At 41.7% G+C, this 27,362-nt stretch overlaps 1 protein-coding gene across 17 annotated transcripts in view; it reads left to right on the top strand.

The window, feature by feature from the left end:
* Window positions 1-247: 247 nt before the first annotated feature.
* LOC117586131 (dystrophin) overlaps window positions 248-27,362 on the top strand; it is a 155,982-nt gene continuing 128,867 nt past the window's right edge. For 5 of the 17 annotated variants that reach the window (XM_034276016.1, XM_034275998.1, XM_034276000.1 and 2 more), the window contains exons 1-13: window positions 248-402; window positions 16,703-16,857; window positions 16,928-20,362; window positions 20,429-20,743; window positions 20,800-21,105; window positions 21,177-21,679; window positions 21,746-21,833; window positions 23,258-24,262; window positions 24,356-24,588; window positions 24,648-24,809; window positions 24,874-25,033; window positions 26,661-26,756; window positions 26,849-26,975. In XM_034276016.1, the coding sequence (XP_034131907.1) occupies window positions 285-402; window positions 16,703-16,857; window positions 16,928-20,362; window positions 20,429-20,743; window positions 20,800-21,105; window positions 21,177-21,679; window positions 21,746-21,833; window positions 23,258-24,262; window positions 24,356-24,588; window positions 24,648-24,809; window positions 24,874-25,033; window positions 26,661-26,756; window positions 26,849-26,975 (6,703 nt within the window). In that variant the 5' untranslated portion in view covers window positions 248-284. Of the gene's footprint in view, window positions 403-1,880; window positions 2,058-3,508; window positions 3,897-16,539; window positions 16,598-16,702; window positions 16,858-16,927; window positions 20,363-20,428; window positions 20,744-20,799; window positions 21,106-21,176; window positions 21,680-21,745; window positions 21,834-23,257; window positions 24,263-24,355; window positions 24,589-24,647; window positions 24,810-24,873; window positions 25,034-26,660; window positions 26,757-26,848; window positions 26,976-27,362 lie in introns of those variants that run through there. The other 12 variants (XM_034276004.1, XM_034276003.1, XM_034276007.1 and 9 more) reach the window with 7 other exon arrangements.

The following is a 27,362-nucleotide window of genomic DNA, read 5'->3' as shown; positions in this document are numbered from 1 at the left end:
ACATTTTATAGATGGATGGTTCCTTGGAATGCCTTTAGGCGCTGCTGATCTAGTGTAATCCCCTTATCCCTCTTGTGATAATGAAATTTACGCAAAATATTTACCTGTTGATATCGTAAGTTCCACTTACATATGCCTAAAAGAATGCTATAGTGATTAAAATTTCAATTAAAAGAAGTGATCTAATATTCCACTAATAATTCGTCCATAAAGTCACCTATAAATACAAAAGTGTCCACTAATTCCCAAAAAGAAAGTGATATACATATAAAACCCTTTGAAAGATGCACAATTCCAGCGATTATGATTCGGTTTACAGCGAAGAGGATTACCAGAATACGGTCCGAGGGGCCATTACACCACCACTGATGGACTACGAGGAGTTTCGAGTCAAAACAATGGGTAAGTACAGGGTATTCCGGTCCCTCAGAGACGCTAACGTCTACCCCCTTATCTACTGTTTGTTATGAGATTTTCTACACACGGTTTCTGTTCAAGATATGAAAACTTTGATAAAATGCCACTGCATAGTGACATTTTTAGCGAATCAAAGTGTAGATCTACAAAAACTGTTGCGGAGGTCCATACATATGTACATTCCTGTCCGCGAAGGCGTAGATCAGTAAATATACATCAGAAACCCATATCTTGACCCTTAAAAATCCGTCCGTAAATTTTATTTATCGCGATAAATGAACTAAACCAATCAGAATCTTGTTTACTCTCTTTCGCTCTCTCTTAAAAACTCAACGCAGTTGCGCTCTCTCATTGGGCTATGAAAAGTTTTGTCGAGAACGGCTCAACGGCGCCGACGCGAACGTTTCAAGATGCCACTCACCATTCAGAATATTGATGTTTCAATAAAAGGAAAACATGAAAAATAGAATTGGCTCATTATTCGGATAAAATTATAGATTTAGATTTTATATTAAACAGAAGATCAAAGTCGGGAAAAATGATTTTAAATGTACGGTATATTTTTGGTGGTAATATTTTTGGTATATTTCTGTGGCATTTCTGTGCTCATATTTGTAACGCAAAAATGGGGAGAGATATTGCAAAAATTGCTCATCTAATCCTTAAATAAACCGTATTTTTTCGTTAAACACCTATATAGATTCGGATTTTTTTTAAATTATAATTTTAAAAGAAAAATGGTGAACAGAGGTTTTTTTCTTTCTGTTTTTCCTGAGTCTAAGGATGCATTTATCAGTTTTAAAGAAAGGCTAAGTTCACCACAACCAGATGTAAGATAATTAGGTTATGTGAAAAAAACGCTACTTCTAAAAAAACCGTTACAAAATAATACCAGACATTAAAAATTCTCAAAAAATATTTTCCCCCATAAAACAAACAAATTTTTTAAAAAAATGTAAAAACCTCAATCCATCAGAATTAGTTGGTTTGGTTCGACGTGAAAAAAAAAATTGCATTTTGTCGTGTAGTGTAATTTATCGACTAATTTTATTGGTTCAAAGCTAGAAAATTCATTAGTTTTTCTCAAATCATCATCAAGGATTGAAAACGCCGGTGTGACACCTGGAATTTTTTGTAAAGCTGTTGTCAACACTTTAATTTTTAACATAACATAACATATTTTAATCTATAAGGTCATAAGGTATACAATCCAATGCAAAGGAGTATTTACGATAAGCCAAAATGATTCTTCAATCGGATTAAATTAGTTCTTCAGTCTTTAAAGTCTTTGCGAGCTAAGCTTTGCAAGTAATGTCAAATAGAACATAACAAACGAGAAATATGATTTAGGATTACGGTATATTTTAAAAATGACAAGATATATTTTGGTATATTTTTGAGTGTCATGTGGTATATTTGATCGATAAATCCTCGGTTCAGCTGTAGTAACAAACGGCGGTTTAAAAACGCGCCGCCGCAGCGAGCGTGATCAACCAATGTTTTTACGAACTTAACAACGAACTTGCGGAAGCTTTTTTCTCAACGATCAGGAAAAACAACAAATAAACGCAATAGAAGTGGCTATTAAAAGTGTGCGCCATTTGCAAATTATAAATATTAAAAATAGTAAAAGCGTGGAGGTAAAAGTTTGCAAATAGTGAAGTACAGCAAAATATAAAAAACGGTGGAGCTGAAGTTCAAGGTGTATGCGTGCGTGTGTGTTTGTGAGTGGTGGGAGCAACAAGTTATTGAAATGCTAAAGTTAACAAACATTTTGGTTGAAATTCAAACAAAAACGATAGTGTTGCTAACTTATGAATTATAATAATTGCAAGTGCTGTGCGGTTTTAATTCGAGTTTAATTAACTCTTTTTCTCACGCATTCACCAATACATACCAATACATGTATACCAATCTTTGACTCACAAATTGCCCGCGACATGTAGAGATAGAGAGGAAAAAAGAACGGCAAGATCAAGTTATAATACATGCAAGGTGCGGAAGTCTGAGACATTTGCTTCTGAAAACTCTGACTACACGTGAGTGTGAGAGGATTAGAATTCCCGCCAAAGCGGCACTGCCCTACCATTGCTTTGGTATACCTTGCGGCGACCCGGCAGAGAAACCAAACCAGTAACCAACAGAGTGACAGAGATAGGGGTAGAGACATAGCAGCAGCAATAGAGATGGCAACATTAAGAACACCAACACAGTAACAACATTAACAGAAAAGAGAAAGAGAGGCGACTGAGAGAGCAAGTCAAAGCAGAAACAAAACTGTGGGTACCCCTTTGGCAAGGGCATAATGAGTTTGACCAAAAAAGTGACAAAAAGTTGAAAATAAAGGAGTTTCCGATCGTATTAATTATATTTTGGATTATCGTTGTCCTTTTCCTATGAAAACTGGTCTCATAGCTCTTATTCTTGTGGTTCTCATACAACCATCATAGATATAAACAATCTGCAAGGGTATTCAAAGCTCCGACTCCAGCAGACTGACTTCTAAACCGGTGTTTGTTTTGCAATTGGGTGAGTGAAAGAGTGCGAGAGTGAGAGAGATGGAGCCACCTGTGTGAATCTTTGATAAGCATAGGTGGAAAAGGAGAAGTATACAGAGGGAACGCGATAGCTATCTAAAAGGAAACTGATAAAGTGAAAAACAGAGAATACATGCAAAAACAAACAAGAAAACTCATTAAAAAACGAAAAATATGATGTTGTTTCTGGCTCGTTTAACGGTAGTTTGTTGTTTCTCTTTCTGTTTTTGTTTGTTTGTTTTTGTTTTGCCTCTCGCTCTTCTTCCTCTCTTCGTCACTTCTTCTGCAATCGGTTCAGCCTTTTGCTAAGATTTTGTTTATTTTGTGTTTGCGCGTGCGCAAAAGATGTTTTTTCTCCGTGGGAAAAACAACAAAAAAGGAAAATATTTCGAGATCTGTGAAGTTTCGTTGAAAAATGTGCAAAAATACCAAAGTTATTCGTACTTGAAAATATGTACGGCCTCTTAAAATCCACAACACCCTGTTCAGAGGGTACAAGTGCTACAGGTGTCATTTTTTATCTTTAAACAATATTTACTTGACATTTTTTGTAGAATTACTTTGGCGCACCTTAATTTAAAGCGAATTTGAATTAAAGCGAAAAAAATACGTCCCAAAAATCAACAGAAAAGAGCGAGAATAAAAGGTTTAAAAGGTGTTTAATCAACGAAATGGAGTAGCCAGTGGCCCTTCGATACGACAATCACTCCCATTACGACACAGTCCCCCTTCGAATTCCCCGAATCGCTACAATAAAAAGCGAATTTGTGTGTGTGTTCCACGTGATTCAACGCTACCATTCCGAATCTTAAGAAACCTTAATTTTGTGATTTTTGTGTGTGATTTTTAATCTGTAAAAACGAAACGAAAGGGGAAACGATTTTTAAGGATTAAGGCGATTTTTTAAGGATTACGCCAATATGGAACCAGGAATTTTAATTGGTAAGAGATAAATATATGAATATGTTTGTACATACTGTATGTTTTAAGATATCAATTTAAATATGTATGATAATAATGGGTTCTTGTAATGATTCCATTTTTCATTTAATTTCTCATTAAGAAGGCGAGAAATATTCCAATTTTGACAAACTTATTCTTCACCACAGAGATCTTTGATGATTATTTTTCTCGAAAAGAACTCTAATTGTCATCTTTAATAAATGCTCTTTTTTTAATGGATGATCTCTTTCCTTCAGAAGTGCCCCTAAAATTAACCCCTTCTCCCAGCGGAGCAACACTTCCAGAATACTTCTCCTTCCCTCATGAATGACACCATTTCGTGCTTCGAGAATGCTTTCTTTAAAGACCGACCAGACCACATGCTGCTCTCTCCAGATACCGATGCCGACACATTTTCCTCTCCACAGCGGCACACACCCAGTGCCCCAGAGCGGGCACACACCCCATTCAGAATCGAGTAGCCATAAGCCAGAACCCAGAACCACAGATACAGATACTTTTATGAGTGATCCGAGTATCTGTGTATCGCCTCGACGTTTCATTTGGTTAAGCATTTAATGATCGCAGGGCAAAATGCAAAGCCAAAGCCAACGTCCGAAGTGGTGGCATGGGGTGTGGGGCGTAACCCGCGAGCTCTCCTAATGAGAATTGGAACCAATTTTCAAGAGAGGGAAAATGAGCTTATACCTATGCCCTGTAGCAAAGCATGGGGTATAACCGATGGAACTAAGTGAGGAATGCTCTTTGGATCCCTTTGAATTAAATATTAAATGTGATAATTTAATTAATTTTCTGTTCATATTCCTTCCTTTAAACATGATGTGAGTTTTAGAACTCCCTTTTAATGGGTATCCCAATAGCATAAAGTGCTATTGTGCTAAAAATCATTTTAATTTGTTATTTTTTGTGTAATTGAGACTCGATTTAGACGCGGAAACACGCAACCCCCGCCACCAATTTTGAGATAGAAACGAATATGTACATACATATGTATGTACATATGTACCCCTCCTTGTCTGTGGTTCTCTGTGGATTTGTGTGGTGTGATGTGTGTGGGTTATATTTTGTATCCGATTTCGATTCCAATTTCAAATTTCGGATGCCATTAGGCATATCTATGTCTCTGTCTGTCTGTCTGTCTGTCTTTCTGTCTCTCTCTTTTGCTTTTCTGTGGCATTAAACCCAACAGCCGGCCGTCGACAGCTGAGGCTTTGGAATGCGACAAAATGAGACGAATTTGCTTGTTGCAACTGTTTGTGGGGCATTTGCCACATGTGTCGAATCGCTGACTAGAAACTGTAGCAAAACATGTGGCTGGAGCTGGAATTACAACGTTGCATCGCACGGGGGAGTATGAGAAAAAAAAGCTAACAAAAATGGAACTTACTATTGGAAATGTGGATAGTTCTTATTATTAAAAATATTTATTTTTATTTTTTAAATAATTAAACACAAAGTTTGTGCACGTTTTATAGCTTTTATTTCCATTAAAAAAATACACAAAAATTCTTTCAGCGCATTTCTGCTTCAGTGTATTTGGTTTCAGGTTTTATGGCTCCCAAAACGCAACGCAAATTCCATTCTCCACAAAAAAAAACAAAAACCGAACTCTCCCCACGCTTCAGTGAATTTCCTCTGTTTTAATGGAAACTGGGAGGCTTTTAATTGTCTCTGCATTTTACGGGTCATATGGGAAATTTAGAAGCTAACAACATTTCTCCTACTTCCATTCTGTGATTTTTGGAGAATTTTAGAGCTCCATTCGATTACCCATTCAATTTTTCTATTGCTATCAGAGAATGGGGAAAAATGTGACTTCTGGACGACATTTCATTGCATGTGACACGCATTTCAAATGAACAGAACATACATATTTGATTTTAACCGCTTTTTTTGCGAGGGGAATTGAAATTGAAGGTTGGGTGGGATATTGAGGAAGTTTTTGGAGTGCCAAATGTTTTATTAGTTGGGTTTTTGTTTTCGTAGGAAGAGGGTCCAGAAATAGTTTTGAGTGGATGGCAGAGCATAGAAAAATAAATATTTAATTACTTGTTTCGATTGGAAGAAAATAAAATAGAACTTTCGAAGTAGAATTTTCACACTTTTGTTTGAATATTTTTGTTTCTTTTTTATTAACATCTCCCACATTTTATAGAGCTTAATTTTCATTTTAATTTCCTATTTTCTAGAGCTAATCTGGTAATACATTTCAAAATACATTTAACTCCCTCATCTATAGGCACACTTTATTCCCCTTTTAGACCCTCTTTATACCCAACTCTATGGCCTGTTTATGGCTCAATTCAAGCCCTTATTTAGACGCGATTTGCGGGCCTCAAAACAACGAAATTAAATGCATTTGAACAACCTTTTGGCCCGCATAAATTAGAATAAAATGCATTTTCAATGCCCCCCACAAAAAAAGTGAACAAAATCGAGGAATGCCATAGCGGGAGGGAAAACCTGTTTCCCGAACACGAAATACCGCAGGCAGACAGACAGACACAGACGTTAAAAGAAAAAAAAAACAACACCAGCATGTCCGACACTTTCCGACCGACGACTCTGAGGGGTTTTTTTCTTAGCCAAAGGCTTTAAACTTGGCTACAAAGAGGGGCACCGTACCACCTCCACATTCGTATCCCACACTCGCCCACAAAACAAACGGCTGTCTGCTATCGGTTGTCTAGTGTACACTGCACTTCCCAACAGCGGAAGTTTTCATTCATTTTCTGTTGTTTTCATATTTTCTCTCTTCAGTTTTGGCGCCTGCTTTGGCCGCTTCCGTCGGTTAAGGTCGGATGAATGGAAGGTAGAAACGTTTATGGGTGTTAAATATGGCCAGAAATCATATTGGAAATGATTAATTAACTGCAAGGGAATGGAGTTTCTGGCTTCTGGCTTACAGTCACATACACAAAACATTACTACAATTGTAAGTAGGGATAGGAATTGGGGATGATTTCACATGATTTCTGAAAGGAACGTAGAACTTTCAATAGGTTAATGTAGTCCCTCAAATCAGCCAGATTTCCATTCATTTAAAACCCTAAACTTTGAGCAACACTCTGCTGGCAATGACAGTTTTTCCCACAGATTTAACCCCCACCTGTAGCTCCATTTGTTGGCCACTTGCACAACTTTGTATCCACAAAGATACCCAACCCCTTTCCCGGCTGCCTTCTATCTATAAATATTTATAAAATTATTTAGTCATATCTTTAGCCAAACGCCGGCCCACACGAATCCACACTCGACGCTACTCAACCTTACCCACTTTATGCCTTATTAAACATTTTTCTAAGAGGTATTTGTGGAGTAAAAAGGGTAGATTGGGTGAGTGGTCAGGCAAGTTACAAAAAGAAAGAAGAACTAAGAAAATCATTGTGGATTAAACAGTTTCAAAGATACGAAACACAAGTTTCCATTCTGATAAATATGAAAATCATCACAAATAAATAAATGTTAAAAAAGGTAATGGAAATTAGGGTATGTGATTGTCGGTACTTGCTTTTAAACATATCGTTAAGGCCACTTTTGCTGACTCCCCACTTTTCTCAGTCGGTCGCTCTATCTCCCTCTCTCCGTCTTCGCCTCTTGGGGTCTGTCTTTCCATCTGTCTCGTTCTCTCTCCATCACTTGGCGTCTCTTGGGGTCTGTCGGGCTGTCGGGCGGGCTACGTACTCGACACAAAAATTGATTACAAAATCACTTAGCCTCCACCGGTTTTTCGGTCTGTCGTTGCCGTTTCCATCGTTTGCTGTTTAAATTTTACGCATTCATTAATGTTACGGATAATTGAATTTACTTATCGCAAAATTCATTCATTCATGCATTAATTGCAAGTCAAGCAAACAGGAATGACGACAGCCACAACGACTTTGGCGACGACTCCAGCGGGAAACGTCTTCATCCTCATTCACGCGTTGCTGTTTGACAAATTCCCTCGATACCCCCTCGATGATGATGATTAAGATTTAAACTGGTTCTTAGCGTGCAGGTTTCAAAATTTAAATACTTATTAGTTTTCAAGAAATTATAGACGGTAGAAGAGTATTTATTATGTTTTTCTTTTATTAAAAAGTGCAGGAAAGTTCGTTAGTACCTTAAATTTTGCATGTCGTTTGATTTCATTCTTAGATTTCAGGGGAATGTGGAGAAGTCCCCTCCACATTAAATGTCATTCAGCTTTAGCTCTTCAAATTATTTCCCTGCTTCGTTAACGCTGTTCGTAGAAGTTCTTAAACGCTTCATTAAATATCATTGCCGACCCCCTGGAATGTGTTCTCTTATTAAAGAATACAGTAAACCCTCTAAAGACAGAACCATATAAAAGAAAAAATAGGAAAGACCGCCTCGATATTTCGATCGATCAACAATAATTGAGAAAATTCCAAAATGGCTACAGTTTAGGATAACAAGTCACCGAACTGCCCCTTAAGCCCTTTCCCTTTAAACCGTTTACCATTTTCACAATCTTAGCATTTTCCTCAATGGAAACTTCTCTCTTTAGTTTTCTTTTCGAAATTTCCTTATGGCCCGCTAAAAGTCAATCGGTGTTTTTATTCGCCTGGTGGGAACTTTTACTGTAATTTGAAATTGTTTTCTTTTTGCATTCAGGCAACACACACATTTATCTCACTCGCTCTCTCTCTCTCTCTCTCTGAGGACTTGTTAAAGCTCCACTTAGCCTGCTGAATGTTGCCTGCCTCAATTGCTGCTGCTGCTGCCGCTGCAAGCACTTGATCCAGCCTCAAGCGCTGAGGGGAAATGTCTGTGTCTACGGCGTCTCTTTCTCTAACTACGCGCTCTATCATTTGTGGGTGGAGGAAGGGTCCATCTTTCGCTCCATTTCCTGCTCCTGTTTGTGGGGTACATCGTTTTGCTTTTCCACTTGAAAACGGCTTCGTTTCGTATTATTTTTATTAGGATTATGGGTAGTGTGTGTGTCCTCGCCCTTGTACAAAGAGCCCTTGGCCTCCTCCATAATTGAAAGAGCTTTAAGCATCGGTTAAGTAGAGAGGCGTGAGAATTGGCAGCGTTCATGTCATTTGTTCATTAAGTTATGAAGAAGCGATTCTACACTGAACATTATGTTACAAATTATGTTATAGAGAAGATACATTCAGTAATGAAAGATTTGTTCTATCAAGGGACTTGCAGAATTGAGAGAAACATGAACCTGAGAGATACACATTCTCGTACATCATCTCTTGGCTTCTCTGTGCATCTTTTGCATTTAATAACTGGCCATAACTTACATACTTTCTGTTTCAATTAATTGCATTTCTGTTTGCTCTCTGGGTGGCAGGAGATTATCCTCTGGCCCTGTTTTCTCTTGTATTCAATTGAATTCCAGCATGGTGATGGCCGTTTCTTTTCCTGTTTGTTTATTCGGGATAAAAGGCTGAAGGATTTATTGTTTATTGCCTTTGTGTCACACTTTTACCCAGCTGTTTGTACTCATTTGTAGGTTGCACCACTCCATTTTGTCATTCTCCTTTTCCTGCTAAGCCACTCTGGATGAGAGAGAGAGAGAGAGAGAGAAGCGTCCCTGGCAATTGCAAATTGTCCAATTTGTAGATACAGCTGTAACCTAAAGATATCTGAAGTATCTCTTGAATGGAGCTTTTGTTGTTTAACTGCACAAAATAAACATGTTGTTCGGGCTGTAAGTCAATATTGTTTCAAGTTTTCAAGTCATCTGCTCCTCTGACAAAAGTGGGGAAGAGACAATACAATAACTACGATAATTAGAAAGTTTATTTATCGCATAAAAGGCGAAGGAAAATTGAAAAGCCAAAAGACAAAAGACAAAAGGAAAAATGTTCAATGGAAGGAAAATGGTTGGATGGATTGGATGGAAACGTTGGGCGAAAGATGAGTGAAATGTTGTGCGAATCACTTGACCATAAACGACCAAAAAGACACTCACTTTCTGATTATTAACACTCTTTCTCCTGCTTTTTCGTTGCCTCTTTCTCCTGATATTTATCACTATTTCTCCTGCCTTTTCACTGACGCTTTAACGTACTTTTCTCTCTCTTCTCATCATCTCCATTGAGGCATTACAAATCAACGAATGCTGCAACCGATCGATCGTTTACAATTTCTGACATGTGGCCATATTACGCCTTCCTCTCTCTCATTCTGCTGCCCTTTCTCTTTTTGTGCACTCCTCCGCTGCCTCTTGATTCGTCTGTGGCACGCAACATTGCCTTGACGATCCAATGATAAGTGGCAGCGAGCGGGCTTGCAAGTTGCAACATTGATGCATGGATAAATTCGCCGCTTGAATTATGAATTGAATTTATTATTCGGCTGTCAGCAGAGGGTGGCGCCTCCCGCCCCCATAAAATAATAATTGAATGGGAAATTGCTGACTGCCAGAAAGAGATCTATTAAAGATAGCGAGAGGGACCGCTTATCTCCTTTTCCAGGGAAGGAATTCAATTTTACTCTGCGATTCGATTTCTCTGTCTCCCTCTTTGATCGGTCTGCGTCCAATTATCTCTGTACACTCTCTCTCCTTCCATTTAGTTATTCAAATCTCATTGGGAATTGTGGATTGGGAGACAGACAGCGACTACAACCGATAAGAGGTGCGTTCCACTATTGCGTGTGTGCTCTTATCAATTTTGTGGCGAGTAATGAGAGTTCCTTCACCTCTTTTGAGGCTTCCACTATCACCAGCACTTGACACACAAACAAACCATTGGATAGACTTCATATTAAAACAGCTACAATGCGTACAGGCAGCACAGGGAAAACAAATAAATATTTGCTCAATGGCGCTACATGCGATAGTTGGTTGGACCGAGGAGTGGAGGGTGAGACGTTGCCGTCTGTTGACCCACAATAATATGAGGAATCATTTGGGAGGGATCCGTAGGGGCTTCCAATAATAAACAAAATGTAGAGTGGAACATAGAGACGAGTGCGAGGAGGGTGAACACAGGGTCTCCCTCATTCCCCCATTCCATAATTTTTCCCACTTTTGCTTACACATAATTCTCTGTTTTCATTTCATTCGATGCGGGTCACGCTTTCGTACTATAAAAACCACAAACTAAACACAAAAGTCATAAAGCCATAAACCATAAATAGAAATACGAACAATACTCAAATGAGATTACATTGAGATAGATCGGAAACATGGAGAAGAAATATTAGAAGAGGGAAAGGGGTGAATAAAGTGGGTGTTTCAATCATTAATTTACAATTTAGGGACAAACTCCCCACAGGAAGATTATAGAAATTGTTCAATACTATTCCATAACATATCTGTATCATTTTTATGTGGATTAAATTTTTGCCCCAAATTTGTAAATTTCTCAACTTAATTCGAAAGAACTCCAAACCAATGCAATGACCGCTTTCAGCGGGGCTGCCGGCACGCCTGCCTGTCAATAAATCAACAAAACAATGATTCGCCAACTTTTTCACACTTCATCGAACAACAGTACATGTCCCCACCCCTGGCCCTACCGCACTCAGACTGGGGAAGAAACAATGGAAATGCCAACAACAAAAATATAAGCTCGCTCTCCGACAATATTCATACAACTTAATATGATGACAGGAATCACAAAAAGTTCACTGACAAAACGAAAGGCATATCAAATACCCCTTGAAATGTTTGGTGTGCTGAGTTTGAAGAGATGCTTGTAACCAAGCTATAAAGAAATCTGTCCCTTTCTGGCAGGGATATTTTTACTTTTTCTGAATTCGATTCAAAATAATTCTTTAACCGTTTGAACATTGTTTTAATTGGATTATTCGTCGCGTATAAGTAAATGTAAAAGTTTGTTTCGTGTATTATATGTACATGGATTTGTATCTAGTATTATCAATGCATTTGAAAAGGGTGTGGATTATTGTATGGATTTTCAGTTTATGCCTGTGGTTCTGGCTGAGTGTCATTTTGCTTTTCTTTAGATGATTTATAATCCCCGGCCATCTTCCGTAGCTGCATAATATCACGCTTTAGTTTCTCAAAGCCATTTTTTAGAGTCTCCGAGAGGACAACCTGCGTCCCTTCCACCGATCCAGCTGGAGCCTGCTTCTGCTGGGTTTCCTCCACAACGATAGCCATTTATTGGGAAAAAGTGCAAAGATTTCAAGATTTTGTCGAAATATCGAAATTTTCAATATTTTGAGATGAAGTTTTAACGATCTATTCCATAGAAGTTCAAACAAAAAACTGATATATGGAGCGATATCTGAAATATATTTCAACAACAGTAAAGTAAGGCCTACTGTTTGAATTTTCTCAGCACAAGCACACTTTGACCCCTAGAATGACATACATTCGAATATTCTCAATAAAAACTTAAATTGCTTGCAATATTTATGAATCCAAAACCAAGAGCTGCAAATTAATAGAAAATAACCTTGGAATTTGCAATTCATACTTTGGTTTTTTCCATCTATCAGTTTTCTGAGTTTCTGTTCTGTTGATTATTTTCTGAATTTAGTTAAGTTTCCGACGCAAATTTATTGCAAATTGAAAAAGCAAGCAGCGGCCTCCAGTAACAACAATACAATACACGAATATTTTGTTTGATTTGAAATTTCAATTGGTTTGCATTTCAATGGAGAGCAAACTACTCTATTGATGGAATAAATGGGAAACTGATGTCATTACAGAGTCACTCCGTCTCGCCATAACTTCTTTATCCTCTCCCCATTCCCCTTTCTACCCATGCCTATTCTCATTCCCATTTGTTATGCTGTTACAGACTTTTTATTGCCTTCAATTATAAAGCAATCAATTGATATTTTATAGCTCTCTTTCTCTCCCCCTCTCTCTTTTCGACACTGCCGTCGCATTGCGACGTTTGAGAACTGTATGTAAATCCGTAGGGAGAAACAGGGCAGAAAATAAGGTCTAACGAAGTTTGGATACCCTTTGTAGTAGAATCGTTCTGGTTTGTTGTTTGTGTATCAAATAAAGAAAAACAAAAACAAATCTAGGCAGCCAAAGTAAAAGACCCGTTGGTTACTTCGCTTTTACTCCCCTTCACGCACCCAAGGATTTTATTTCGTGAGAGCAGGTGGCGACAAACCAGCGTTGTGTTGTTGCTGTTTCAAATCGATCGGAAGAAGAGTTGAGAGAAGAGAGTGCACTCTTTTGTAAGCATGTTTGCAATTGCAAGTGCGTGTGAGGGTGAGTGTGGGTGTGGGTAAACCAAAGCTAACTGTTGAAATTAAGCGGTGGGAGAGTTAGTCTATGCGAACATGATCGAACATGCACAATTCTGCTTTTACGGAGCCCTATTGCTGGTGACTAATGAAATTCAAATTCTTAACCCAATGCAAGAAAAGTAGGCCTTGATATTAGATACATTTGTGATTAGAATTCCCCCTAAAACATACAAAACTTGTCCAAATTGATTTATTTGAATTTATTTTGATGCTTTAATATGGCTAAAGATTACATCCCGCAATGCTTGAAGAAGAAGACGAACATTGACTCAACGCCTCACTTCGCAGAGGCAGCAGATGCAGCACTTACAGCCCAGGGTGGAGAGAATGAATGGGTTGCAGTCCTGCAGGAACAGAACGAATTTATAATTGAAAACCAGGTCCAGGAGCCGGACCCTCTGGTGGTGGTTGAAACCAAGTTTCTAATGCTACCGTTGGCCGAGGAATGGGAGGAGGCGAAGAAAGAGGAGCTGAAGGAAGTGAAAAAAGAGAAGGCAGAGAAACAAGAGGAAAAGGATGACCCAGTGGTGGATGCAATCTATTTGCAAGGCTTCCTCGACGGTGTATCAGGGGCAACTGAACGTTTTGCTCAGCTAATGTCACAAATTCAAGACAACGGTGTAGGGGATCCACCAGAACCTCAGGTCTAAAGACTGTTCCAAAGCCCACGCACGCCTACAGACATGTTAGATCACTAGACCAAACAATCTCAATACATATGTATACCATAAATAATACACGAAAGAAATGCTACACGACGAATAATCCAATTAAATCAACGATAAAGAAACATTTCTTCTCATTTTTTTAAATTAATTTAACTTTAAAGTTGATATCAATATTTCGATGAATATGAATAGTTTCTATGCTTTATACTTCAAAAACAGCCCAAAAAATGAACAAAAGCAGTTGGTATCCTACTCCTTCACAAAACTATACGGCAGAAAATAAGGAAATAATATTTTGCCAGCCCACAACTTTGGTCGAAACTTTTCGCACAATGAATACGCATTCAAACAATAATATTTTTCGAGTTGTGTTTTTGCCAATTGAATGGCTTCCAAAAAGAGTCAACAAAAAGTGGTGGCAGTAAAGACTTTCCCTTGTTGAAAGAGATTTTCCGGGGAAAACAATTTGCCACACTACTTGAAGCTGGAGGGAACGGGTTGGACAGAGATCAGGCCAAAAGGCAGCATCAGAACATACTCGTAGATGATTTCTGAATATTTCGTGCGAATCGTACTTCCTGGTAAACAGAAACACAAACAAAAAAGAAAGAAGTTCCAAACTGCAATTTGAATTGGTTGGAAAAGAAGAAAATTGCAGTAATTGACACTGGAAAAAATATGCTGCTGTTTGGTTTTTCGTTTGGGAAAAATGATGATGATGATGCAGCAGCAGCAGAAGCAGCAGCAATCCAAAAGCTGATGATGCTGCATGTTGCTTATTTAATTGCTTAGAGATGACCAACAGGGGCTTAGGTCCATTGTTTGTTAAGGGGGCTCTGAAGATATAAAGTGACCTGCAGCGTCCATTGACCTAGTCCATTGTACAAAGAAGAGAGTATTAACTTAATGAATGCAAAGAGTCCAAAGCTCAATTAATGAATTTTCATTTAATTACCAGACAGAGAGAGAGGGACAGGTTCCTTGTCTACCAAAATTGGCATGAGCCAGGAGAGAATTCTCTTTCCAATTGACTGGTGGTGACATTTGTACGTGTGGCAAAGTCAAGGCATGGGGCTTCTGTAGTTCCTTTTCCCTTCGGGACCCTATTTTACAGTCCGCCACATTTGTGGGTCACATGCAACAGGCAACAGGCAGGCAGGGTGGCACACGGATAGCATCGTGACTTTCAACATCGATCAATATTGTGTGTGTGTGTGTGTGTGTGTGGGGCACAGTGCTGTGACGGCAATTAGTTCTACGTTCAGGCAGCGGGGACCAAGACTAAGACTCCTTGTGGAACGTCCTTCATTTATAAGGCAATTAAATTCCGTACTGAGTCAGCGAGTGGCATGTCGTCTTGAGAGCGCCTTGCCTTTGCCACTTGCCACAGCGTCTTTGCCACAGGAACAGGGCATCGCAGAACTAACCAAAAGATGATTTATTATGCTATACATTCCCATTTGTAGATACATGGATGGAAAGCCTTTCCTTTGAATGTGTAATTAGGTATTCCAATGTGGCACTGCAAATAGAAACTGAGACCGAGACCTGAATGTAAATTAGGGATCTATCTTCATTTTATTGCATGAATGATGGCGTTTAAAGCTGCCACTTCGCTTATACCATTAAATGATGAATGGATTTTAAGAGGTACAATTATTGTAGGTATTCAACAAGCAGGACTATTGGTTTGTTGTGTTTCCATGGACTGCATGGCATATAGTTTAATTTTACTCTCGAATCCACTTAATCGTACTTATGACTATCTCACATTTATGGTCACACACGGCTGCACATGGTTGCTCAAACAACGTAGTAGTTAATTTGCATAGCTCCACACCTGCTTAAACTAATTAAAACTAGTTAATTACTGCAGTAATTTCTGTATAAAACTTACTCAAAGTGTGACCTTTGCTCTTTCCATTCACGATGTCAAATGTCAAGTGTTTGTCCTGGAGATGCATAGATAGAAGCGTATCTAATTTCAGGGCCTAATTACTTACCTCGAAACGCAAAATCGATCAATAATTACACGCACAGGCGGCCACTTTATTTAATTGTCTTTGCCCCTAAGACGGCCATCAATCAGAGTCCCTCACATGCTCCTAGCACCCGACCCCCGAATAGGAGGGGACGCCAAGCCATGAGGCACCTAGAGTATATTGCATGGAGCCGCAATGCAAATTGCTTTCGACCAGAATGAGCTGCGGTTTCACACAAAACTGACAAATGACGCGCTCGAGATGCCGACAAGAAGATGGAAAATATCGAAAGGCAGTGAAAATTGCCACACGAAAAAATCCTCGTAAAAAAAGAAAAGAGGTTCGATCGTTTCGATTTATCTTTTTTTATTTAACGGCATTGCCCTTTGAGACATTGGTTTCAGAATGCCAATGTTAATCGAAATTTAACTGCCTTTTCTTTTTTTTTAAATTTCTGCTATTAATTTCAACTTTAGTTTGGATCCACTGTATGCCAAAAGCTCATTTCAGCCCCACTCTGATCGTTGCGCCTTAAAACTGCAAGCGACGTCTCTGCTAATTGATTTTGAGCGAATGATTTGGCACTTTTTGCAGTGCAGTTCATTAGCAAAGTAGAGCCCTACCCATTGGCCCCATAGCTACACAGTCGCATAGACCCACAGACTAGACTCAAGACTCGATTGGAGACCCGTTTGGGAGAGGTGTTCGCGTTCGCGTTCGTGCATTGCGTTCTTAAGAGACTCTTGTCTGTCGCTTTGGGGTTGGACAGTGACTTTGGCTATGGCCTACAATTTACCATTACAGTCCGCCGATTTGGCACGAGGTTTGGGCAAACAAACGAAACTAAATGAAATAATGAAGGAAAGAAAGTCTTGTGCAAAACTAATCAACGTCACTCCCTCTCTCTCTCGCTCCTCGCTTTTTGCAGATGAACGACAGCACATACAGAAGAAAACGTTTACGAAATGGATAAACTCACATTTAAGCGATACCCAGTGCACACCAGTGAAGGATTTGTTCTTGGATCTGCGGGATGGTCATCGATTGTTGGCTTTGCTCAGCAATTTGACACAGACACAGATGGTAAGAGGATCATTAAAGAATGAAACTCACATATTAATACTCACTTTTCTCTCTCTCTATTCCTTTTTAGAAACCCGAAAAGGGACGCATGCGTGTCCATCACATTAACAATCTGAATAAGGTCATTCATGTCATCCAGCAGCATGGGGTGAAGCTGGTGAATATCTCCAGTGATGACATTGTCGGTGGGAATCCGAAGCTAACCCTGGGACTCATTTGGTTGATTGCCCTGGAATTCAATGGCCAGCATCTAGTCAAAAGTCATTCGAGCAATGGCGTGGAGAAATCCCTTTTGGCATGGGCACGACAGTACACAGAGCCACAGGGATTACAGCTGACGGATTTCTCGAGCTCTTGGGCGGATGGCAGAGCCTTTCTTATGATTTTGGCTGCACATTTGGAGGAGCTGCACCTGGAGGCCGCACTGCAACAACATGCACTGCAGCGTCTTCACTTGGCATTCGATTTGGCGCATCGCCACTTTAAAATCGAGAAGTTACTGGATGCCGAGGATGTGCACACTCACAAACCGGACAACAAATCGATTCAAATGTATGTAATGTGCCTGTACCATGCCATGGAGTCGATGAGAGCGGCACAGCGAGAACAGCAGGAGCAGCAGGAGGAGCAGGATAGGGTACCCTGTACGAGTATTACGGATTTGGATGAGGTGCCCCTCGATAATATGGAGATTTACACCTCCGAGAGCGGGGGCAGCCTCGAAAAGGGTTCCACTTTGGAGCTGAAATCCTCCATGAGACCCCTGAGCACCGCCACAAATGCCAGTGTGGAGATAAGTGGATATCAAACGGCGCTCGAGGCTGTGCTGACACTCCTTCTGGAAGATGAGCAGCTGCTCTCGCAGGAGATACCCGATCCGCAGGACTTTCCGACGGCCAAGTTTCAATTCCATGAAAACGAAAGCTTTATGCTGAAGCTCACCGAACACCAGGAGTACGTAGGCGAGGCCCTGGAGGAGGGCAGCAACCTGATCAATGAATCACAAAAGGCTGGGGGAGCAGGCCTTAGCATCGACGATCAGAACGAGGTGCGTCAGCAGATGGTGCTGCTTAATGAACGATGGGAGACGCTGCGACTGCGGGCACTCGATGTGCAGGCCAAGATCCTCATGCGATTGGCCGAGTTTCAGAAGCAAAAGCTGGAGCAGCTGCGGCAGTTTCTCACCAGCGTGGAAGATCGCATTTCGCACATGACGGACATTGGACCCACGCTGCCGGAGGCGGAGAAGCAGCTGCTGGAGGCACGCAGCCTAAAATCAGATCTCTCCGAGCAGCAGGAGCTGGTGGATAGCCTCAGCAGCATGGTGGTGATAGTCAACGATACATCGGGCAACTTTATCGATCTCGAGGATCGCCTGAGTGCCCTTGGCGAGCGCTGGTCGCATGTGGTCAAGTGGAGCGACCTGCGCACCGAGAAACTGCAGCAATACAAATGCATCTCGCGCTGGCTGGACGCTCGGGAGCAGGATCTCAAGCAGATGGAGTGCCAGGATGTCACAGATGTTGGCGGCATCACACAGCGTATCAACGAACTCAATTATTGTGCCAAGGATCTGCTGGAACTGCAGCGTTACCTCATAGATCTGCGCCAAATGGTGGCTGCCACTCTGCAGGATGGCGATGATCGTGGGGAGCGGGTGCTCGTGCAACTAGAGAGCTACGAGGATCGTTTGGACGCTCTCAAACAGATTCTAGAAGTTCAAACGGTGCGCATCGAGACGAAAGGATTCAATTTTGGCCGAGATCGTGCGAGCTATGATGACAGTCGCGTGGTGCGACCCGAGGGCTGGGTGGACTATCAAATGATTATCCGTTTTGGAGAGGAATCCGAAGAAGATTCGGAGCTCTCGCACGACTCGGCCACCAAGAAGAGGAAACTGAGGAACGGCGACAACTTTTATGCCTTGGAAATGCAAATTATGGAACACTTTTCCCATGTGCAAGAGGCAGAATCGAAGCTGCAGCAGCTCCAGCGGCAGAGCCTGCGACAGCAGTGCGATGTTTTGAAGGAACTTCAAGCGGAAAATCAGCTAAGGAGTGGCACACTGCCAGAGCTGAAGAAACTGTACGAAGTCTGTGAGCTGGAGGACCCTTCGAGGAACCTCATATTGGAGGATACGCACATCAAACAGCTGGAGCAACGCTATGGCCTGCTCACCCAACGTCTGGCCACACAACAGAGCGAGAGCCACACACTGTTGGCCAAGGAGCGCTACTACAACAGTTTGACTGGCTTCAAGCTCGTTTTGGCCGACTCGCGGGACTGGTACAAGCAGCATGCGGGCACAGCCAGTGGCAAGGAGCTCGAGCAACGTCTCAGCCATATGGAATCGTTGTCCCTAGAGATTTCTGAAGCCAAAAAAGCCACAGAGGACTTGGATGTTTCGCTGGTGGAATGGAAGCAGGATTTTGGTTTATTTTACGACAGCTGGCATGACATGAAGCAGGCATTGCAGGCGCTCATCCAACAAAGGGGCGGAGAGCATCATTCGAGGGAACTAGAGGAGATTAAGGGGTTCATGGAGAAGGTGGGCAGCCAAAAGGTGCGCGTTTCCTCGCTAGACATCATGCAGAGTCAACAGCAATCGCTGAACCACTTGGTGGATGAATTGGAGTCCCTGAAAAGTAAATACGAACGACTTCCCAGGACTCTGCTGAATGAAGATCTTCAGGCCACATGGCAGCGTCTGCCAGAGATGCTGAACGAGCGAGTGATCAAGCAGACGACAGCCATCGAGAACTTGAATCATTTTACAGCGGAATATAATGCCATCGTAGCCGTGCTCCAGACCGCAGCTGATGGAAATTCCGGCAGTGGAACGAGTCAAGATCTGAGAAAACTGGAAATTGATGTCATCAGTGCACGAAATTTCAGTGAAATTCTGATCAAGGAGGCAGAAGCCCAGCAGAAAGAGTCGCTGCAATCACAAATACGAACCCTAAACGCATTGTACGAGAAGGTGGAGCAAGTGCATCGGGAGCAGCGACAACAGCAGCTGGAAATCCACACACAGATGGATGTCATACAGCAGCGACTGCGGAAAACCGAGCTGTGGCTCAGTGAACTGGAGAAAAATACACCCAAATCGGGTGTGGCGGATATACCCAACTCTAATGAGCTCTTCCAAAGCAAATGCCGATTCCAGACCCTTAAAGAGACCTGCGAAAGGGAGACCACATCCTTCCGCGAACTCAACGAGCTAGGGGGAGAGCTGCTGCTGCAAATGGATGAGCTACAGGACAAGGAAAAGGAGTCAAAGTATGGCTCGCTGGCAAAGCAATTCACGCGCCTAAATGCACGCTGGACGGAGGTCACCGAGCGGGTGTACGCCAAGACGGCCCTGCTGGAGCATATATCCACACAATTGGGTGAATTCAAGAAGTTTATGGTCAGCGAAACGGGCTATTTGGATCGACTGGAAAACAAGATACGAAATACACCAGAGAATGCAGCAGATGCAGAAGAGATCATGGAAGAATTAGATGTGAGTAGAAATCTCTTCAATTTAAATTAAACTTTTTGTAATCCTCAATCCTGTGTTCCCCTATAGGATCTGGAAAATGTTTTGCGCTCCCACTCTGATGAATGGCTGGAGAAGATTCAGGAAATTGGCACTGAGCTAATTGACAACGAATTCATGGCCGAAACAATGCGTAAGGATATCCAGGATATGGTTGACAGATGGACTAAGTTACAGCAACAGGCCAAGAAGCGCACAGAACTTCTCGAAGAGAAGGTCAGTGAGGCGGAGCAGTCGGAAAAATGCATTGTGCAGTTCGAGGCTTGGCTCACGCGGGTGGATGAGATACTTAGCGAGCATTTGGAGAATGACGTGACCATTGAGGATCTGCCAGATGATTTTCAGGTGAGTTTTAGGGGAGATTTATGTCTGGCACGGTAGTAAAAATCCTTTTCTTTCAGCGACTGGCTCGGGAATTTATCACAAATGAGCAAAACTTTAAGGAAATCACAGAACTGATAGCCGAACACACGAGAAACGGAAAAATGGGTGCCGCCAATCGTCTCCAAGAGCAACTGAATCTCATGGAGCTGAGATTCAAGGCGTGCCAGGCGAAGCTTAGCAAGTGCACCGCACCACAGCCCGCCTATGAATCGCGATTGAATCGCGCCTATGGGGATCTTAGAAATGTGGAGAGATCTACACTGGTGTTAGATTTGGCATCCGCGGGACCGAATACAGTGCAAGCGCAGTATCAAAAGTGTTTGGTGAGTGGAGCAAGCCCTGCCCCTTCCACGGAGAAGCAGAAATCTAAAGAAAATGCATTTGTCTTTTGTAGCAAATCTATCGCACACTCTCGGAAATCAAGGCGGAGATCGAGAGCACCATTAAGACAGGACGCAGGGTATGCGAGGATCGTTACACAAAGTCCCCAAAGCTATTGAGTCAGAAAATAGATGCTTTGAAGCATCTGTACAATGCGCTGGGCGAGAACGTGACCCAGTCGAAGGTGATTCTGGAGGGTCTACTGTCGCTGGCACGAAATCTGGAAGAGTGCTTCGATTCGGCCGATACGCTGATACGACGCTTTGAGTCCCCACAGGAAGTACACGATCGTAACTCTATTCTGTTGGACTTTGAGGAGGTGCTAAGGAAGTGCGAGGAGCACTATAATGAGTACAGTAAATCCTGTGATCAAAGTTGCATGGTGGATGCACGGCAAAGGATTGATGGCTTAAAGGCGACCTACCACAAACTCACGAGTGCGGATATCATTAAGAGACTCACCGAAATGAAGGCAACGCTGCAGAATTTGGACAACATATCCCTCGAGACGTTAAAGTTTGTCTAGAATTCAGGGTCTCCCAAGTGAATTCATAATTTAAATTGGTCTTTTGTTTATTTCAGAGCAATGGAGCATGATTTGAAGGAGATAAATGTGCCATCGAATCCGGAGATTGAAAAGTTGCAGCAACAAGTAATTGCAATAGTTGTGGTAAGTACGAAACAAATCCTCTTAATTACGCAAAGCTTTTCCTCCCCTCCTCTCTCTCTGTACATAATATATGCTTATTGGTTCCCATTCTCCATCTCTCATTTTCATCTGCATTTCTCTGTGTCTATTATCAGGTTTCCATTTCGGAAGTACAGCTTTTTGTTTGTCCTCTCATTTGCTTATTTCACATTTCGCTACAGTCCTTTCATTCCTTGTCCATTCGACCAACCACCCAAACACCCATCCATTCATTCACTCATCCATACATCCCTTCTCTTCATTCCCCTGTTTTGTGGTTGTTTCTACTCGAACACCTCTGTCAAATGGAATTGAATTTCTCTCTCTCGTTTCGTGCCGTCTACTTTTACTTCTTGTGCTTCGCCTCATTTGTGCTTTTGATTCATTTGAAGCATTCGCATAGCTCTCTGTTTAAGATTTAAGAAGACGGACAGATGACAGCTTTAAATTTTGATTACAACTTGCTTAAGAATGAAAATTGAGGCGGACATCTGGACATTGGAAGTCAATTAAATAAAATTGTTGTCTCTTGAGGAAAAAGAGGTTGAGATTTCAATCTGATGGAACAGTGTTGTAAACAAGTCTTAAATGGCAAATAATATTGTTGCAAAGGCGGAATCGAAGTTCAGCGAGAGCCAATGAATTGTACCTGTAATACTGTTTGAGTAAACATCTAATTCTCATGTCTATCCCACCTTATATATATTTATCATACCATTTACCATATTTAACCAACCTATTACCAATACTTCTCTATCAATGGCTTCTCCTCTAATTGTAATATTTAATTTAAACCCATAAATGTTTTTTTATTTGCAAAGTTTCATAAAACCATTCAATAATCTCTCCACTCTCCACCCAAAAGCTAATCAAAGAACCAACCGTAATCAGTGTTGGTAAATCATCATCCCAAAAACCAACATAATAATAATAAACCATAAAAAAAGAAAAGAAAAACCATGTATAAAACCAGAAATCACCGTATCACTAGAGCTCTACCGGGGTTTAACTTTGGTGTCATTTTCACGCTTCAAATTTTGTTGTATTGTGTAGAGTTTTTTTTACTTGATACTAGAATATAGAACTAGAACCTCTTTACTGTCGTTTGTTGTGGCGTTCAAAACTGGTTGCGGCTGCGTCCAACATGTTATCCGTAATCCCTCCAATCCACCGACTCACCAATAAATATAAATTAAACAAAAAATCCACCACTACCTGCGCCTCACCACCAAAACCAAATGCTAAATGCTTCTTTGGAGACTTTATTAAATGTAAAAAATATCTATTTAACATGTCATTCAACGCGTTTGAGGCTTCATGGGCTTGTGGAAAAACATTTATATATTTTTGGAGAGTTTCTAGAATTGAGAGTTTTTCTTGTACAAAAATATGCATTTATTGCGCAGGATGTGTTGAAAACACGTTTTAATGAGGCCACAACGTTGATTACCAACTCTACGCAAAAGTCTTCAAACGATGACGACATGGAAATCGTTGTGGTGAGCGATACAGTACGACAGAGACGTGCACGGACACCCCAGGCCGGTGAAACACCATCTACACAGTCTCCAGCAGAGTCGCCCACTAAGTCCGTGGAGAGACCATCGGATGCAAGTGGAGAGCCGGTGCTGCCGGATGTCCTGCCTCCGCAAACCTTCCGTTTGGCAGAATCCAGCACTTTGTTCTCCCAGATATCGCTGAACCCTTCGAAAGTCTCTAAATCTCCAGCACCGCCAAAACCCAACAAAACAAAGCGAAAGGCACCAGCCATTCCCGCCCAAATGGTGGAGGTCAAGGTGAAGAACATTCAGAACGACAAGATGTCGGTGCAGAACATCCACCATGGGACCATGGAACCGCATCAGGGAGAGATTGTGTCCACTGTCAATATTCTGGAGAGCGTGGAGCCATTCGTACCCGAATATGTGGAGACTGTGCAGATTGTGGATCTCTCTGAGGACTCGGATTCGTCATCGCTAACCAAGAGCAAGCACTCTCTCTGCGAGAGTCCCCTGCCCAAAGTGCTGGATGAGGAGGAGACGCTTCTGCGTCCTGGCGATGGCAACACTAGCACGCCGTTTCTGCGCGTAGAGAAGCATCGCATCTCATTCGATGAGAAGCGCAAGCGAATAGCCAACGAGCGGGATATCCTAAGGGACTCGGAGGAGGATGAAGATGTTCCCAAGACCCCTGACAAGCCCAGAGCTCCGCAAGTGTCGAAGCCCAAGCGTTGGCGCCACCTTCAACCGGGGACACCCGACACGGAACCCGAATCACCAGGTCGCGATAGTTTCTATAGTCCAGACAAAGAGTCCGGTTTCGATATCGAACCTTTGGTATTCTCCGACGATGAGGAGATACCGCGTTTCTCGCTGGAAATGACACCAAACATTGACTCCGATAGTGATACGGTAATTTCGGGGAGCCAAATCTCAAGGGAAAATATCCTCAGCACGAAGATTATAATTATTTGTACTATAAATATGATTGTTATTTTTCTTCAGAGTCGCATCGAGACACCGTCGGCCAAGAAACCAGACTCCTTCTTGAGCAAGGTCATGCATTCTATGCCCTCGCCAGCAGATGATTCGAATGTGACACTCAAAAGTCCACTGGGAGAGCAGGAGCCGAAGAGTTTGGATGATCGTGTAAGGGAATTCGACAAACAGGCCAAACAGATGATATACAAATTGAAGCTAACGAAAGCGAAGATCGAACAGTGTCACGAGAGTGAAGCGTAAGATTAGAGTAGTTTCCATTTAGACTCCTTTTGCTAATGTAAGAATCTTTTTATAGGGAGGATCTGCGCCTGCTGATAGCACCCGATGCGGCCACATTGATATCCCAAGGCGATTCCTTGGTTTTAGAGACCCATGGCAGACAGGGCAGCATCTCTCGTTTGGTTATGCGAACGCAAATCATACTCCGCGAACAATTCCGAGAAGTGCAAAAAGCGAGGTTGGATATCAAGGAAAATCTATATCGTATGTGCCACTCACTTATGGGAATTCATTCTTTACAGATCAAAGACCATGGGAAGTGGTGCGGCTGCTCCCCCACTGGAAAGTGTCAACATTGAAGAACTTGTCACCAAGGGACTGCGTCGCATTAATGTCTTGATTGAGAAACCTGTCGACTTGAAGTCCAGCGGTGATCTTGAGAAGCGCATGGATGATATCAATGTAAGTGTGGATGGCATCCTCTGGCTAGATGCCAGAAGCCAGATGCCAGATCTTTGCATCTGGGAGGGGCAACATCTGGTTGTGCGAAATTACGAGTGCTATCGTAGAAGATTTATTTAATCGTCTGGCATTACTCATCCGCGTCACAGACACAGAGCAGAATCGCTGATAGAAAGTTAATTGCCCTCTCGAGGCATTCCGATCTATAGAGGAAGATGCACCGCCCATAGTGGAGGCCCCACAATATTTCGAGCGTGGCTAAATGGGTCCATTAGAAGCCCAAAAATAAATATTTCTGACACAGTTACACGAAGACGACAGCGACAGTATTTGTGTGCATTTAGAAGGAGATTTCGTTTGTAGGTCAGAACTTAAGAGTAGAAAAGTGAGCAAAAAGAGAAAACTAAAAGAGCGAGGAAGGCTGGACTATCTCTTATGGACTAAGAGATCTTTGCAGATGCAGCTGATGAATGATGAGTGCTTGAAGGGTTGGACATGTCATGTTTTATCATAGAAATATTCGGTGGTTCTTCTTTGATTTTTGATGAATGGGAAATATAAAAATTTATGAATGGCAGATGCCATTTTGTATATAAAACAAATAGTGATTTGGAGAGGGAATTTTGGACAGAAATTGTTGTGGGGAATATGGAAAATATTATAGCGATTAATTATATTATTTGCAGAAATTGTAGGAAATATTTTAACAATGAACGCTAATATTTATCTTTTTTAAAGAGATGTTCAACTATTCAAAAAACGTTGTCCCCTTTAATCCTTAAAAAGCGTTTCGCTCACAAATGATAGATCCCCACACTCACCTCTAAAACAAGTTCAGCGAGTTTCCCATCCCTAGACAACAATCACAATCCATTAATCATTGCAATCATTTGTTGTTTTGTTTGATTTTATGGCCCCAATGTGTGTCTGTATGTGAGGGATGGGGACAAGCGTAAGAAATATAAAAAAATCAAAAATAGAAAATAGAAAAGCGAATTTTCCGTTTGCTCGAGAGCGCTTCAGAGAGAGCATTCGAGAGCTAGAGAGTGGGGAAAACTAAATTTAAAGAGGAATCCCCCGCATACACACGCGTAAATGTTTCTCTTTTATTCAGTTTTTAGTTGTATTTCTATTTGGATTTGTATGCTTTTTGTTTTGAGCTGCTTCACTCTTCAGTTGCGCGGCATCTCGTGTAGCAAGCGGTTCTTCTTTGCATATTTTTTGTGTGTGTTGATTCGGTGATTGATTGTAAATTTGCGGAAAATTCAGATTTTGGGCGCGAAACGAAACAAACGCTTGAGGAACGGAATCCAATGCAATTTTGTTGGTTGGCAAATGCCGTCAGAGGAGAGGTAGCCCCCGAAGCACTACAGGAACAGTCAGTCCCTCCATCATCACACCAGACGCATTTCAGTGTTGCTTTCCCACAGACAAGTACAGAGAAAGAGAGTGGAGGAGCGAGTCCTTGCATGATTGCAATTGAAATTGAATTCCCATCGCCGTTGGCCATTTTCTTTCCGTATGTGTATTGCAGCTTCCGTTTCCGCTTTTCCCATCCCTCGTGCATCTTTGAACGGAGCTTTAAATGCATTCTTTTATGCCTGTATTTATCTTTATTTTCTTACAGGAGCGTCACGACGATTTACAGGTGATTGTCGGCGCCATTGGCAAGAACGCCCAAATGCCGAAGGTGACGCCCCTCATGATGAACGAAATTGAAAAGGTTTGAACTTACATCTGCACCCTTTTGCACTCCCTTCTGTTCCCAATTCTAACAACTGTTCTCTCTCTCTCTCTCTCTGCTCCTTTTCTCAGACGAAAAACAATTTGATTGCTCATGCGGATGCCATTGAGCACTCATTGACGGAACTGCGAGATGGCAACCGAATTTCCAATGGCAAGGAAAGCGTTGAAAGAGTGCCGCCCATTGCCCAACGTTCGGGTGAGTATTTCACTCCCACCTCCCCCCCACTGGATTGTGGATTGTTTGTAATAGTTATTCAAAAGATCGTATCCCCCCTCAACGTACTTCTTGCGTATTGTTTCTTGTGGTCTTCAATTGTGTGTTGGCTTACGCTCGAGTTGATTGCTTAAATGGCAGAGAAGGCAGTGACAGTACAGAAGTTGTGCTTGAGAATTGAGGGCTAAGTACATAAGGACTAAGCGCTTGCAGTTTGTGGGTGTGTGTGTGTTTGTGGCCCTTGGAAAGGATAGTTTGTGGAGGTTTTTTAATGCCTTTTTTTGGTGCATAATTTAAGAAGAGGGAATTGTAGAGATCGGGGAAATAAATTCCGCATATTCCGCAAAAATGTAAATCCAATCAATATTT

The sequence above is a fragment of the Drosophila guanche genome, unplaced genomic scaffold (assembly GCF_900245975.1).
Source record: "Drosophila guanche unplaced genomic scaffold, DGUA_6, whole genome shotgun sequence".
NCBI lineage: Eukaryota > Metazoa > Arthropoda > Insecta > Diptera > Drosophilidae > Drosophila > Drosophila guanche.
The sequence above is the reverse complement of the archived record's forward strand: the minus strand, read 5'-3'. Positions and strand labels throughout refer to the sequence as shown.